This window comes from Vipera berus (genome assembly GCF_964194415.1).
Source record: "Vipera berus genome assembly, chromosome: Z".
NCBI classification, from domain to species: domain Eukaryota; kingdom Metazoa; phylum Chordata; class Lepidosauria; order Squamata; family Viperidae; genus Vipera; species Vipera berus.
Genome location: NC_138205.1, coordinates 110,509,826 through 110,524,583, shown reverse-complemented (window position 1 = coordinate 110,524,583; position 14,758 = coordinate 110,509,826). Strand labels below are relative to the sequence as shown.

Here is a 14,758-nt window from a genome sequence, read left to right as displayed (position 1 = left end):
AAATAACATGTTTCATTCCAAATGTTTCAAATAATTCTAAAATATGTAGGTTTTGTTTGCACTAGGATTCTGCTTAAGTAAAATACAAATATAAAATACATTTTTATATTTTCTACCCAATATACATTGTGTAAATAGATTAACGTACTACCTCTATTATCTTCTGAACATTTTTTTGAGTACCACTTTCAGCATGTCTTGCCTTTTGCATATCCTCATTTACACGTGACTCCACAGAAACACTAATTAAAAAAGGTAAGAAAAGGTGAGAATTTGGATATCTTTTCAATGTAATTTCATTAGAAGTTTTTAAAACAGGGAATTAGGGCCTGACAATTTCTAACCATAAAGGTGTACTTGAATGGGATTTCACCAGGAATTTTATACTTTCCCAATTTGCAATCTAAGCAGCCTTATTCTTTTCTGCATGATCAACACTGAGATGGAACAAAGACTTTTTGATCCTTCAGTTGTTGCTCACAGTATTGTTGCAGCATTTAAAAATTGCAGTTAGCAGATGTGCAAGAAGGAAATGTTATATGCGATAGTTTAGTTTGTTAAATGCAAATCACTCCACCTCCTTTGGAATCCAGATTATAAATTATCCTTGAAGCAGAGGACTGCCCACATATTCCTACAGTTCTCTTTTTAACTTTCTTCTATCTTGAACAGCAACTTAAATGGAACAATAGGACTCCAATTTCTTGCTGTGTTGATAGGATCCAACACATTTTATTAAGACATAAGCTGCAGCTTCTGAAAGATTATATTTCATCAATAAAAGGCAATATCTGTATCTCAAGACTGAATTGTGGGGTCCTTGGTGCTCTATGAGTTTGATTGTTTTCTTGCAGATATTTCATTACCAAACTAGATAACATTATCAATGCTAGGAGGGAATGGATTTTGCTCTCATTTTATATACTAGTGAACCACCTCCTCAGGGTTAGTGGGATTAGGCCATTGTTTGCTGCTGGCCTGTCTGAGTTGGTATTCCACTACTGGGCTATTTTGTTCATTGTGTAGAGATGTTTTGATCTTTTCATATCCTTTTTGACATTTTGATTGAGTCTTGGAATGGTATATAGATATTTAGTTGATAGCTGATTTGTCTGAGTGCCAGGCTTCCAAAAATTATCTGACCATCATGTCTTCTGATTGCTAGTTGGGTGTTCATGGATGCATTAGTGTTCATAAACAAGCTAATAGCAACCAACAGCCTAATCAAGGATCCACCAAAATCACTTGTAAAGGTCACAAGTAGCAATCATAGGACAGCGGGATACTACTGCTGTCTTAAGTTAAACCTACTTTTTCAGCACCACTATTAAGTTCAAATAGTCACTAAATGGGGAAGTTCTTAATTGAGGTCTAACTTTATTTTAGATTATCATCAATTTTCTGTTTTTCAGGTTTTAGGAACAGTGGGGCAATACAGAAAAGTTTTTTCACCTGAGAAAAAAGAGTATCAGAAAATGATAACCTTTTTTTAATAGTGAAAAAATCCTGCAGATAAATACCCTAATTAGGTATTGATTTACACCTAAGTGAAAAAAGTCATCAAATAGTAGACAATAGTTATTTGGGAAATACAAAATTATGCAATATACCAATAGAAAACCTACATTTTTACTTGATAATTTATTAATGAATTAAGTAATAATTTGTATGACAATTTTCACGATAAATATTTTAAACAATCTTTTCTCTTTGGAATTCCGATGTATACTATATATCCTCTTCATTTTACTGATTCCAATGAACACATTAATAGACTTTTCTTTCTCTACTCTCCCTTTTGCAAACAGGACATATGTATACAGCCATTATCCTGCCCATCTATCATATAAATCAATTATGATAAATTGGAGGTTTTTTTCAGCGCTACCTAGAAATGCTGAATATTATATCTGGGATCTTCTGAATGCAAACCCTATGCTCTATAACTACGCTGCAGCATACACTTCACACTAGATCAGGGATCGCCAACCTCCAGGCTGTAGCTCACTACCAAGTTGCAGCCTGTTCAAAAGCGGGCCACAGGTGGTAGGCGAGCACATGCACTTGTATGAAGTTCCCCTCACGCAAGGGGCAGCCATCTTGCGCTCACACATGAAGCTCTCCTCGCATGAACAGTGGCTGTCTCCTTGCCCTCACATGAGCAGCAGTCATCTTGTGCTCATACACAAAACTTCCTTTGGATAGGTGATAGCCATCTTGCACTCGCACACAAAGCTTCCTTCACACAAGCATTGGCAGTCTGTGTGAGCAGCTCCATTTGCCCGAGTGGCATGTTCGCCCATCGCTTGCTCAAATGCAGCTGGGGGTACCTGTGTGCACCCTGCCTACCACTCACAAGGAACTATCCCCTCTCTCCTCTCCACCAAGCCTCCAAGCCAGAAATGTTGGGGATTGCTGTCCTAGAATATTCAGGATACATAGTATCAAGTATGAAGATCCAACTGTAGCATATTTTCCTTCTTTTAAATGAAACACGGCTGGAATTGGGAAAATCTAATTAATTCTGAGTACACAGAAAAACTGTTGAAATCAACTCAAATCATAAAATAAAAATGAGGTCCAAAATTATAAATACCTGGAATTTTCAGAAGACTCACTGACAATTTGGAGTCTATTCTGCAAGTGAACCATTTCTGCAAAATATTTTTCCTCAGTTTCTTTTAATTGCTGATGGAAATATGATCGAAGATGCTCAATTTCTTTGGCATGTTGTTCTTCAAGTTGAAATTTCAAATTCTCTACTTCTTCCTGTGAAATTGACTTAACTTTAATGCCTATAAATGAATAAATAAACATTAGTTTACTTAATAATAGAAAAATAACAAATATCAGAATAACATATTTTAAGATTTTATACACACACATAGACATATAGTATTTTAGATATAAGTTGTGACAAAATTATGACCATAGGCAACTTCAGCTTACCATGCCTACAGAGTTCAAATATGAAAATAGACAAGAGCTACTTTGCTTTGCTGAAAAGTATGAAGCTATTTAGTTCTGAATTAAATTTTTTAAATTATGCATATTTTAAGGTATTAAATATATACTCGGATTATAAAATATAAGAAACTAAGATTGTTATACTATACTATAATTTCCTTTTGTATTTTTCATATGCCTAAAAGTTTTTAAACCATACATGTCTATTTATATTAACAATATAAGTCAACAATTTAAGGTGCATATCTTTACCAACTAGATCTTGAGATGCAGTAGGCAAAGATTCTACATTTTGTTGAAGAGAGCCAGTCTCTTTATCATTATAATCAGCATGGTATGTCTGTTGGTCTTCAATCTGAAAAATTTAAACAAAAACAAAAAGTAGAGAAAAAAATATGCATGTTATTTTTTAAAAAACTGTCAGAGTAATCATATTTGTCAAAAAAATAGAAACTTTTCCACCACTATAATGTTCTGAAACTTCTGCACTTCTAACAGTGTACTGCTCATAACATATTTCATGAATTCAGTAATAATCATCTCAATACTTGTATAAATAATACATAGGAAATATTTATATATCCAATATTTATATATCCAGTTACTATTTCATTATTCAATGGAATTCTATGCTTATTTATTAAACAAAAATTGATTTTTATATCTCCAAATATACCAATAAAGTTAAGTATCCAGGTAATGCTTTGTTTTTAAAAAACTTTGTCAGTTTTTATTTTACTAAATATAATTTTATTTATTAATAAAAAACAGCAGCCCAAACAATTCCAATAAGATTTATTTCTTAGTGCACTACATATATTATATTTAATATTTCAAATCATAATATATTTAGGGCATTACAACATTTTTAATTTAGCTTCTTCTGAAAAACATACATTTTGCAAATGTTTGAGAAAGTCTATAGCTATTTATGTTTCCTACACCATTTTTTTCCTCTTATTGGAATAAGTTCCAATATCAGGAGTCGCCACAATGAAGAGGAAGTCAAGCTATTCTCCAAAGTACCTGAGGGCAGGACAAGAAGCAATGGATGGAAACTAATCAAGAAGAAAGCAACCTAGAACTAAGAAGAAATTTGCTGATTGTTAGAACAATTAACCAGTGATACGACTTGCCTCCAGAAATTGTGAATGCTCCAACACTGGAAGTTTTTAAGAAGAAACTGGACAACCATTTGTCTGAAATGGCATAGGGCAGGGGTCCCCAACCTGCAGTCCACGGCCCACTACCAGACCGCAGAACAGGCTGGCCAGTGCACGCACACCACCATTCACGCTAGTGGGGGCATCGTGTGGTGAAAACAGGGCACTGCTGCTATGCCAACTGAGTGCAGGTCTGTTGATTCAATAGTCAGCCCATTGTAATCTCATAATTCTAAAGACTTCCACAAAAAATACCAACAGAATTAGAAAACATTCAATCCAAATCACAAAAACAAAATCAGAGAGAAAAAAATTATTAACAAGAAGTACCAGTGATTTACCAAAGGGTCTTTTAAAAAGCTTCCTTTTAAATAATTTCCTGTATGTTACCCAGTTATGAGGCAAATATGATTGTCTGGAGGGAGAGGGGAGGGGATTTGATGCTACTATACAGAAACTGCATAGCTTTGATTCATCTAACATCTCAGAACTATGGGACACCAAAGTTTCTCTCTTGTTCCAACAGGTATGCCAAAACTACTTTAATTTCTGTATTTATCTGGAAAGCAATCTAGTACAATATAATAAAAGATAAGCATTAGGTATAGACCAGGGGTCAGCAACCTGAAACAGTGAAAGAGCCACTCGGAACCGGTTCCCTCACAAAAGGAAAAACTGGGAGCTGCAAAAAATGTGTTCACATGCGCGTACATGCGCGCATGCACAGAACAGGATTTGAAGAGTGGAGCCAAGGCGAGATATGCACCTACCCTGCATATTTGAATTGATTGGTTGAACTTTTTTTTTTGGACTGCACATGGCAGAGGACTGGGAGCCGCAGGAGACGGCTGAAAGAGCCGCATGCGGCTCTGGAGCCGCGGGTTGCAGACCTGTGGTATAGACCTAAAACCTTTTCAATTGAAATTGATACAAATTTGGTAGTTACAGGATGAAATCAATGAAATTGTGCCATGACTATCAAATGGACCTGTAGCACTGTACTACAGATTAATAAATCAAGATTTAATGTAGTCTCATGCAATTTTATTCAGAAATATATCTCATTGATTTCAAGACCCAAAGGTGTTTTTTCCCCAAAAGGTAAATGGACTTTTTTCTTTGAAAACATGTCACTTGTCATCCAAGTCCCTTTCTGGGACTGCTGAAAAGACTGTATTGTAAACAGGAGATAGGTAGTGTCATATCCTACCCTCTCTGTTCAACTTTAATGAATCTCACCTTTTTTCTGCTATCTATGAATTCTATTTGATATTCCAGTAGCCTCTGGGACGTTTCCATTATATTATTCAGGAGACTTTGTAGGGTTTCTTGCAAAACTAAATTACAGAGAATAAATAAAATGTATATATCATTATTTCATTATTCTAGTGTAGATTTTATTCTTTATTTTAAAATAACAATTTTAAAACAGTATTTTTATTCAACAGTATACTACTGTTCTTTAACACCACTAAGATGTTAATCTTTGAAATATATGTTGAACATAGTCTAAACATGAATTTTCAGTTTCTGCCAAATACTTCAAATAAAAATACTGAATTATGAGTGATTTCTCTACGCACATCACTTGTGCTCCTACCTGCACTCCTGTCTCTTCCCACTGAATGGCCTAACACAATTCTACAACAGCACATAGGACTGCATCGTTTAGCAAGGGACATTTCAGTTCCAACTGCCGTAAAGGTCTACCTGTACTATATGAGGACAGGGGAAACTGCAGAACATAAAAGGGATTTCATACTTCCATAGCATTTTTTCTCCCCAGGAGAAAAGGCAACTTTTGGTAGGGGTGACTTGCAACTTTTCTTGCTGGCTTCCCCACTGACTTTACTTGTATGTGGGGGCTAACAGGGAAGATCACAAATGGTGATCATGTGACTGTGAAGTGCTGCAATGATCAGAACTTTGCAGACCAATTAAAAGTTTCACTTGTTCAGCCTTATCCTAACTCTGAACAGTCACTGCATGAGTGGTTGTGATCTGAGGACTTGTTGTAACTCTTAAATTCTACAAACTTTTATATAAATAAGCCTTGTGGCCACATACAGAAGTATACAAGAAGAATTCACTTGGAATTACCTTGAGGGTCTTCTGCTGGCATTAATGCTGAATTAGATTGACTTCTCTCACCAACATCAAGTTCAGTAGCATTTGAAAAAAGTTCAGGAAGAATTTCATGCACTGACTACAATAATAATAAAAATCAATATTATAGCTTTATAATTGATTATATCTATCCACCTGGGGAAAAAACAAAGCATTCACAGGAATACTATTTTTCATTCATTAAGAATCACAAGATAATTTTATTACAGGAAAGATCACTTAGGTAAGTGCCTAAAATATTCACCCGTATTTTCCCCAATCCTCATACTTATTCTATAGCCTAACAATATTATAAAAATGCATGGGATACCATTTAACATTTTGTAAGATTAGACCAAGAATGAAAACACAAAATTTAAACAATTCTAAGGCAATTTGTTCTTGACCTTAGTGAGCTTTGAACATTCTTCAACTACTTTCTTGCTAAGTTCTTCCAGATGCACCCATGCAGACTGGTCTTTTTCATCTGTGGAGACAAATTATCACTGAAATATTTATTTTAATAAGTTTTATTTTAAGAAACTACAGGTATGGCCTAAGGGGAGAGAATCTACTGGGAGAGTATTATAAGAAGCTTGGAATTCCAAAAATAATTTCCTTCTGGTTTATCCATTTACCTGTTTTTTTATTGTCCACAATCTGATTTTTCTTTAGCTCACACAACTCTTGTGTATGACGTAGCTGGAGCTCTTCTTTAAGAGCAGAAAGTGCAGTCTCTTTTTCATTTTCCATATATTCGCGCACCTGATTCACATGCGCTGAGTAAATCACAGAGAGACAAATACGTTGGGCCTCCATTTGCAATTTTAAGTCGTTCTAGAGAAAAAAATGCACCATATACAAATTTTAATAATCATTTTATTCCCCAAGATGTTAAACATATAAATAATCTGAGTTGCAGTCTCACTTATTAAAACTGCACGCTACCTTAATCTGCAATTTTTCAAGCAGTTTACAACAATGTTCGATTTCAGCAATATATTAATCCAAAACATCCAAGATAATACTTAATATTTTACAAATTAATTGAAGATGTCAAAAGCAACCTTTCTTGCCTTGTAAATCCCAGTGACTTGTGGTGCTTGATTTTACCCAGCCATGCTAGGATGTTGCTAGAGTTGTTGAATGGAATAGGAGTACAGGAAGTAACTATTTCTAGTAAGCCTAGGTGCTAGGACAGCATTCTGGTTGAGGAAATATCCCAGACGGTAATAAAGAGAGAGGTTGTAATCACAGGTGACTTCAACATGCCCACATTAACTGGAATCTTTCAACTGGACTTACAAGCAGTGGCAGGGATACGTTAGAAGCATTAAATGGTGCTTCTCTAAAACACTTAGTAAAATGCCCAATAAAAGCGGACCTTATTCTAGACCAGGGGTAGGCAACCTCGGTTCTTTTATGACTTGTGGACATGCTGACTCAGGAATTCTGGGAGTTGAAGTCCACGAGTCATAAAAGAGCCAAGGCTGCCTACCTCTGTTCTAGACTTAGTTTTGACAAATGGGGATAGTGACCAGAAGTTGAGGTGGGGGAAACCTTTGGTTTGACATTAAAACTAAAACTGATACAACATACACTAAAACTAGTATTTTAGACTTCAAGCAAATTTTACCAAATTGGGAAAGTATTTAAAACATAAACATATAAAAATGGTGGTTGGAAATGGGTATGTCTAGTTTAATAAAGAGAAGGAATAGAGGTGACATGATAGCACTCTTCCAGTATCTCAGGGGTTGCCATAAAAAAGAGGGAGCCAAGCTATTCTCCAAAGCACCTGACGGCAGGACAAGAAGCAATGGATGGAAACTAATCAAAGAGAGAAGCAACCTAGAACTAAGGAGAAATTTCCTGACAGTTAGAATAATTAATCAGTGGAACAACTTGCCTCCAGAAGTTGTGAATCCTCCAACACTAGAAGTTTTTAAGAAGGGATTGGACAATCATCTGTCTGAAATGGTATAGGGATTCCTGCCTAAACAGGGTGTGGGAGAAAAAGATCTCCAAAGTCCTTTCCAGATTCTATTCTATTCTATTCTATTCTATTCTATTCTATTCTATTCTATTCTATTCTATTCTATTCTATTCTATTAATTACTTGAAGGGTGGCATAAAGTGACAGGAGACAATGCTCAGTGGACACTGATAAAACTGCTATTTTGGAGGCAATTAATGTGAGGCACATTAGTAAAAGCAAAGGAAAGGAAAACCCATTCTGATTCATAGCAGATGTGTGTAGGATAAAGGAGAAAAAAATCAGCATATAGCAAATTATGAATAGAGGAAATGTGCTGATAGGTGTTTAAGATCCTACAGAAAGAAACCACACAAGTTATTAGTCCTACTAAAGCACAGAAAGAGGAGGAACTGGCTAACTGTATTAAAAAGGGGAATAAAACCTTTTTAGGTATATTAGTGACAGAAAGAGAAAAAAATTATGCAATCACCAAAATAAAAAATACTAACAATTCTTTTTTTAAGGAAAACCTGGCAAAAATCATGTAAACAAATATTTTTGCTCATTCTACTAAATGCCAGTAACAAAAACAGGTTGGAAGATCATACTAGTCCTAGCAGTGCAGGTTCTTTTGCAAGGTTTTTAGAGATGAAGGTGGGTGTGAGCTAGCCCACTTAAGGCTTGAGAAAGTAATGTTAGGATAATACTCATCTCAGAGTTCTGAGGGAACTTCTAGGTGTGCTCACTGGACCATTAACTGATCTGTTTAACCAGTCTCTTCTAACAGGTGAAGTTCCTGAGGACTGGTGAACAGCTAATATTGTACCCATCCACAAGATAGAGGCTAGGGAAGAAGCTAGAAACTATAGGCCTATGAGTTTATTGTATGTAGAGGTGAAGTTAATGGAATCATTCCTGGAAAAAAAATTAATGAACATTTAAAAGTGCACAACATGATGGACCCAAACCAGATACAGGGCCAGATGAGGACAGATCATCACATTAAACTAAAAAAACTAAACCTTTTTAAATATGTCACAAATGATTCGGATGAAAGTGGTACCATGAACATAAATTTTAGCAAAACATTGATATAGTTCCACATAATGAGTTCATAAAAAAGTTGTACAGGATAGGGCTTATCCAAGTGGTTCAGTGGATAGGAAGGTCTTTTTCTGCCATTAGTTTTTTCTGTTTCTATGTTAATATAAATTTTATGTGTTTCTATGTTAATATAGAGGGACGCGGTGGCTCAGTGGGTTAGGACGCTGAGCTTGTCGATCGGAAGGTCGGCAGTTTGGCGGGTCGAATCCCGAGTGCCGCGTAACAGAGTTGAGCGCCTGTTACTCGTCCCAGCTTCTGCCAACCTAGCAGTTCGAAAGCACGTCAAAATGCGAGTAGAAAAATAGGGACCACTCCGGTGGGAAGGTAACAGCGTTCCGTGCGCCTTTGGCGTCTAGTCATGCCGGCCACATGACCACGGAGACGTCCTCGGACAAGCGCTGGCTCTTCGGCTTTGAAACGGAGATGAGCACCGGCCCCTAGAGTCGGAAACGACTAGCACGCGTGTGCGGGGGAACCTTTACCTTTACCTTTTATGTTAATATGTCTCGATTTGCCCAAAATACCTGTGAACTAATTTCACACATTCAAGGAAAATCATATAAAACAGATATGTAACTGTTCATCAAGAGAATGCCCTTATACAATAAGTCCTTATTAGCACATATTAGCCTACTGAGAAAGCATGCAGAAATACATATATTCATGCTTTCATATATGTTGATCCATACCTGTTCAGTTTTCAACATATCCAGCTGTTCCTTAAGCTTGTTTTCGTTTTGCACAAAATCCACACACATAGTTTCTCCTGTTATTTCACGCATTTGATTAAAGTTATCTAACAGCGATTCTGATTCTGGGCTTAGTTTTTGTTGAAGTATCTCTTCCACTGGAATGCTGTGAGTCAACAGCTCACTTGATATTAATTTTCCTTCTTTTTCTCCTATTGATCTGTCAAATTTCTGACTGAAGTCAGAAATAAAGTTTCCAGATTCATTAGACTGGTCTTTGGCTAGTTCCATACTATAATTTTTTGTTTCATGTTCAAAAGTGTTCTTATTTTCCTCCGATTTGTGACCAACTACAAATTCTAATTCTTTACATCTTGCTGAAATGCGCTCTTTATCTTGTTTTAGGCACATAACTTCTGCATTTAATTGGCAGATTTGATGATGCTTTACTTTTAACTGTTCAGAAAGATCAGAAAGTCTTAATGAAAGTTCTAAATTTTCATGATGAGCAAGCTCAAGTTTTTCCATAAGTTCTGTTGTGTCTTTTTCTATAACTTCCCCAAAATCATTTAAGACTTTTTCTCTCTTACTGTGAACAACTGTACTTTGAGTTTTCAACCCAATAGGAAAACCTCCCTGTGAATGTTGAATCTTTTCCACCAAACCCTGGAGTTTGGTTTTATATTCAGCTTCATTCTTGTTCTTGCTTTCTTCTAATTCCAATTTTACCTTTAAAAGAGAAGTATAATTTTCTTGGAGTTCTTGGTAATTACGGTTAAAATTTATTTCAGCAAGTGAAAAGGATTTTTTTAGTGTATCAATCTCTTCCTTTTGTTTAATGTCTTGTTGTACAAGTTTTTCATTTTCAGCTATTAATTTGTCTATTCTTTTTTGTACATCAAAATCTTCTGAATTGGAATTGTCACTAGTTAAAATCAAGTTCCCTACCACATTCTTAATTGTGCATTTATTTAATTTCTCTTGCAAAGCCTTGTTTTTACCTTCAAGTACAGTATTTTGTGCTTCAAGTAATAAATACTTTTCTTGAAGACAATGTGCTTGCTCTTTCATTTGTTTCTCAAATAATTCTGTTTTAAGTTGCACCTCCCGAATCTCCTGTTCAAGTACACATTTTTTATTTTCTTCTTGTCTAAGAACTTCTATCTCTTTCTGGAGATTATTTACCAGAAGCATCATTTCTTTGGAGTTAGTATCTATTGTAGGTGGATGCAAATCTTTTAGTCTTGCTATTTCTAATGTGAGTTGATTCTGATTTTTTATTAAATTATCATTTTCAAATTGCACAGCTTCTATTTTTATATTCATTTCATTTTGTAAATCATCTAATTGCTGTTTAGCTTGCATAGCCATATTATCTTTAAGGTTTTCAATATTTATTTTGTGTTCTATTTGTAAATCATCTTTAACTTTTGATAATTCTTCTTCATGACTAAATAAAAGCTGAGTCCTCAATCTCTCTAGTTCTGCTTCTTGAGATTCTGCCATCCTATCCAAAACAGCATCCTTTTCTTTTTGCAGCATTTCAAGTTTTATTTTGTAGTTGGTAATTTCTGCCTCATGTTTCATTTCTAGTTCTTCCCTGATCTCTGAGGCTGAAGCAAGTTGAGCTTTTAGATCCCCTATAGTGATTTTTAACATATCTACTTCTTGCAATTTGGATTCTTTTTCATTTATAGTCTTCTTAACCCTTTGGATCTGTTCTCTTGCAAAGCTCAGTTCTTGACAAAGATCTTCCACTTGATTTTGAAGAGAAGATTTTTCCAAGGATAACAATTCAACCTGTTTGGACAATTCTTCTTTTACTTTTTCTTTTTGATAATTAGCATCCTGAAGCATCTGATTCAGCTCATTAATTGCAGTATTCATTAAGTGCATTTGGTCTTCATTAGTATTATCAGAGTATAGCTTCTCTAGATCTGCTTTTTGTTGGGCAAGGAGCTTTTCAATTTTTGCTGAATGTTCTCTGATTAATTCTTGCTTCAGTTGTACAATTTGCTGGCCATGCATTTCTTCCAATTCTGCCCTGAGGTCTGCAAGTTTCCTTTGGGCTTCAAGTTCCATTTTTTCTTTAATATCATTCTCATGTTGGGTATCTTTGTGAAATTGCTTTTGCAGTTCTTCTACAGTTCCCATTAACTGTTTTATTTCATCAGAGCAAAGTCTTTCTTTTTGTTTAGAAGTTATTAGTTCAAACTTCACATTATCCATCTCTTGATTTTTTTCAAAAGTCGCTTCTTTTAATTCCTCCAGAGATTTCTCAGCAATTGATATTTTTTTCAGATAAAGAAATATATTTTCTTCATGTTCTATACATTTTGCTTCCAGTTGTTCAATAGTTGTTTGTTGTTCCTGCATTTTTTTCTTTGTAGAACAATCTTCTTCATCTTTCCATTTTTCCTATAATAAAAACAGTTCCCTTATTTTATTTACTTTAAATTTCTAATGTGTTGTACTTTTATATATCTCAGATTTCTTAAGTTCTGTATTACCATGAAAAGAAACTATCAATTTAGAAGAATACATTACAAAAAAGTTAATAAAATGAGTACAGGATTTGGATTCAAATAGTACATTAAATTCTGTAACTGGTTTAAAAAAGTAACTGTTCTGTTTGATAATACATGTCTACTCAAATAAACTACATTGTGCTTTAATATGAAAATCTTATTCTTAAAATGGATTTTAAAACAATGGCTAAATTTCCATGACATACCACCCAATATATTTTTTTTGCCTAGTTTACTATGTTCTCCAACCAGGAAATTGACAGAATAAGTAATATATATATATATAAATAAATCTAAACTTATTCTTGCTGCAGGTAGTCTGCATAAACTGGTTAGAGTAATAAATACCACTCTCACATTTTTTACTTTTTTCATAATTCTGGTAAAATATTATTTGGCAGATGCTATATAATTAACCAAATGTGTTTAAAAGGATAAACAAAAACAAAGGATAAAAAACAAACAAATAGTGCTGTTCTATATAGGCAAACTACAGAAATAAAATAGCTGAATGATAAGAAAAATGCGAATCAGTCCTTCACATTATCCACCATTCAACAGTATATATTACCACTGTATGCTTTAACCATGGCTAATTTGGCTAAGTGAAACTTGCCTGGTGCAAGAAGTCATATACATACTTCAAAAATAAATATTCAGTTTTCCTCATCCCATGTTTTATATTGTGTATGTATAAGTGACAGACAATTGTACCATTTTTAAATCTCTTTCAAACAATAACTATGACAAAATGTATAGCCTTAAAATACAGACCATGTCCATGATTTTATGTTGCAGAAGTGAAACCTGCACTTCAAAATCTTCATTTTTCTTCTGATAGTTTCTCAACAGCTGCTCTTGTTCTTCAAGCTGTTGCTGATAGGCAAATATTTGTTGCCTAGCTTGTAATAAGTCAGCAGCTGTACTGCTGTGACTGGTGTTCCTTAAAGTTTCACTTGCCTGCAACTTATGAATAGAAAGTGTATTAAGAGACATTGTTTGAAAAAGTGGCTTCCAAATTAAGCATTCTCAGTAATATATTTTTATTTCTCTCCCAGAAAGACATGTATTTTGCATTTTAAACAGTGGAAGCATTCTTATTCTCAAAGATATCATAAAGAGCAAGATATTAGCAATCCCTTAAGTCCCTTTTCCTCCTGAATTTTTATAACTTACTTCTCTAATGCAATCAACCATAGGTCAGAGTAAATTATCCTGAAAAAGACTGAACTTACAAGGATATGCACTTTGGAATTACAAAAGATAAAGGAACTTCATTCAGGGAACCTACAATTAGTTGATACAGAAAAACACCCCAAGCCCTGGATGACAATCCACTACTGGGCCATACCTATTTGGAACCGGGCCATGCGAGCAGATGTGCAGCTTAACTTATATGACCAATGAGCTGGCGTGCACATGCACAGCTCGACTTGTGTGAGCGTCAGGTTGGCACACACAAGCATAGCTTGATTTGTGTGAGTGGTGGGCTGGCATGTATGCACATGTGCACATGTTGGCCCACCACTTGCGCAGGCTGGTTCCCTTCTCCCCCCCACTGGGCTGCCAAGCCAGAAAGGTTGGGGACTGCTGCAATAGAATACTGACAATATAATTAGTTTAAAAATATATATTGATCAATCAATTATGGTCACAGACCAGCATTATAAATAAAAGCATAAAAACAATAATAATGTATCTACACATAGATATCTGATACCAAGCCTATTAAAAATATTTCTGACATTTTCAAATTAATGTGATATGGTTCACCCCAAAGCAAAATATGTTTCTAATATTTTCAACAAGCCATCTTACATTTATGAATCCACTTAAAAAATAACTTAGTTCCTTTGATATAAATAACTAGCATTTAGCATTAATTTCTGATACTTCCCTTCCCTTCACTGGATTTAGAAATGTGAATGTCCCTTTTTAGTCAGGAGAACACAGAATTCTTCCTAATGGCTCAATACAATATAGACAGTAAGATGCTCCTAACTGATCTGGATAAACAAAATAGATTTTGATGGGAACCTCGTTGAGTTTGATTCTCTGTCCTCACACTGGAAATATTTTTACTTAGATCCTCCTTGCATTTCACAAGACTTTGAAAATCATATTGTTCAAGCTTGCTTTTGCTAAATTAGGATAGACTTTCTTTTTTCTTATTACTTTTTGAAGTGTTTGATGTTTCCTGATAATTTATTGTATACTGACCAG

General features: G+C 34.8%; 1 protein-coding gene across 7 annotated transcripts in view; it reads right to left on the bottom strand.

Moving 5' to 3' along the window:
* Positions 1-14,758, bottom strand: part of AKAP9 (A-kinase anchoring protein 9) — a 127,939-nt gene that overhangs the window by 83,685 nt on the left and 29,496 nt on the right. For all 7 annotated transcript variants that reach the window (XR_014028654.1, XR_014028655.1, XM_081345585.1 and 4 more), the window contains 9 exons: positions 13,310-13,501; positions 10,008-12,425; positions 6,875-7,073; positions 6,644-6,723; positions 6,231-6,336; positions 5,370-5,467; positions 3,220-3,322; positions 2,597-2,795; positions 152-242 (listed from right to left, as the gene is read on the bottom strand). Coding sequence is in view for 5 of the 7 variants with exons in the window: in XM_081345585.1 (XP_081201711.1) it covers positions 152-242; positions 2,597-2,795; positions 3,220-3,322; positions 5,370-5,467; positions 6,231-6,336; positions 6,644-6,723; positions 6,875-7,073; positions 10,008-12,425; positions 13,310-13,501 (3,486 nt within the window). In the remaining 2 variants the exon portion in view is untranslated. The remainder of the gene's footprint in view (positions 1-151; positions 243-2,596; positions 2,796-3,219; positions 3,323-5,369; positions 5,468-6,230; positions 6,337-6,643; positions 6,724-6,874; positions 7,074-10,007; positions 12,426-13,309; positions 13,502-14,758) is intronic.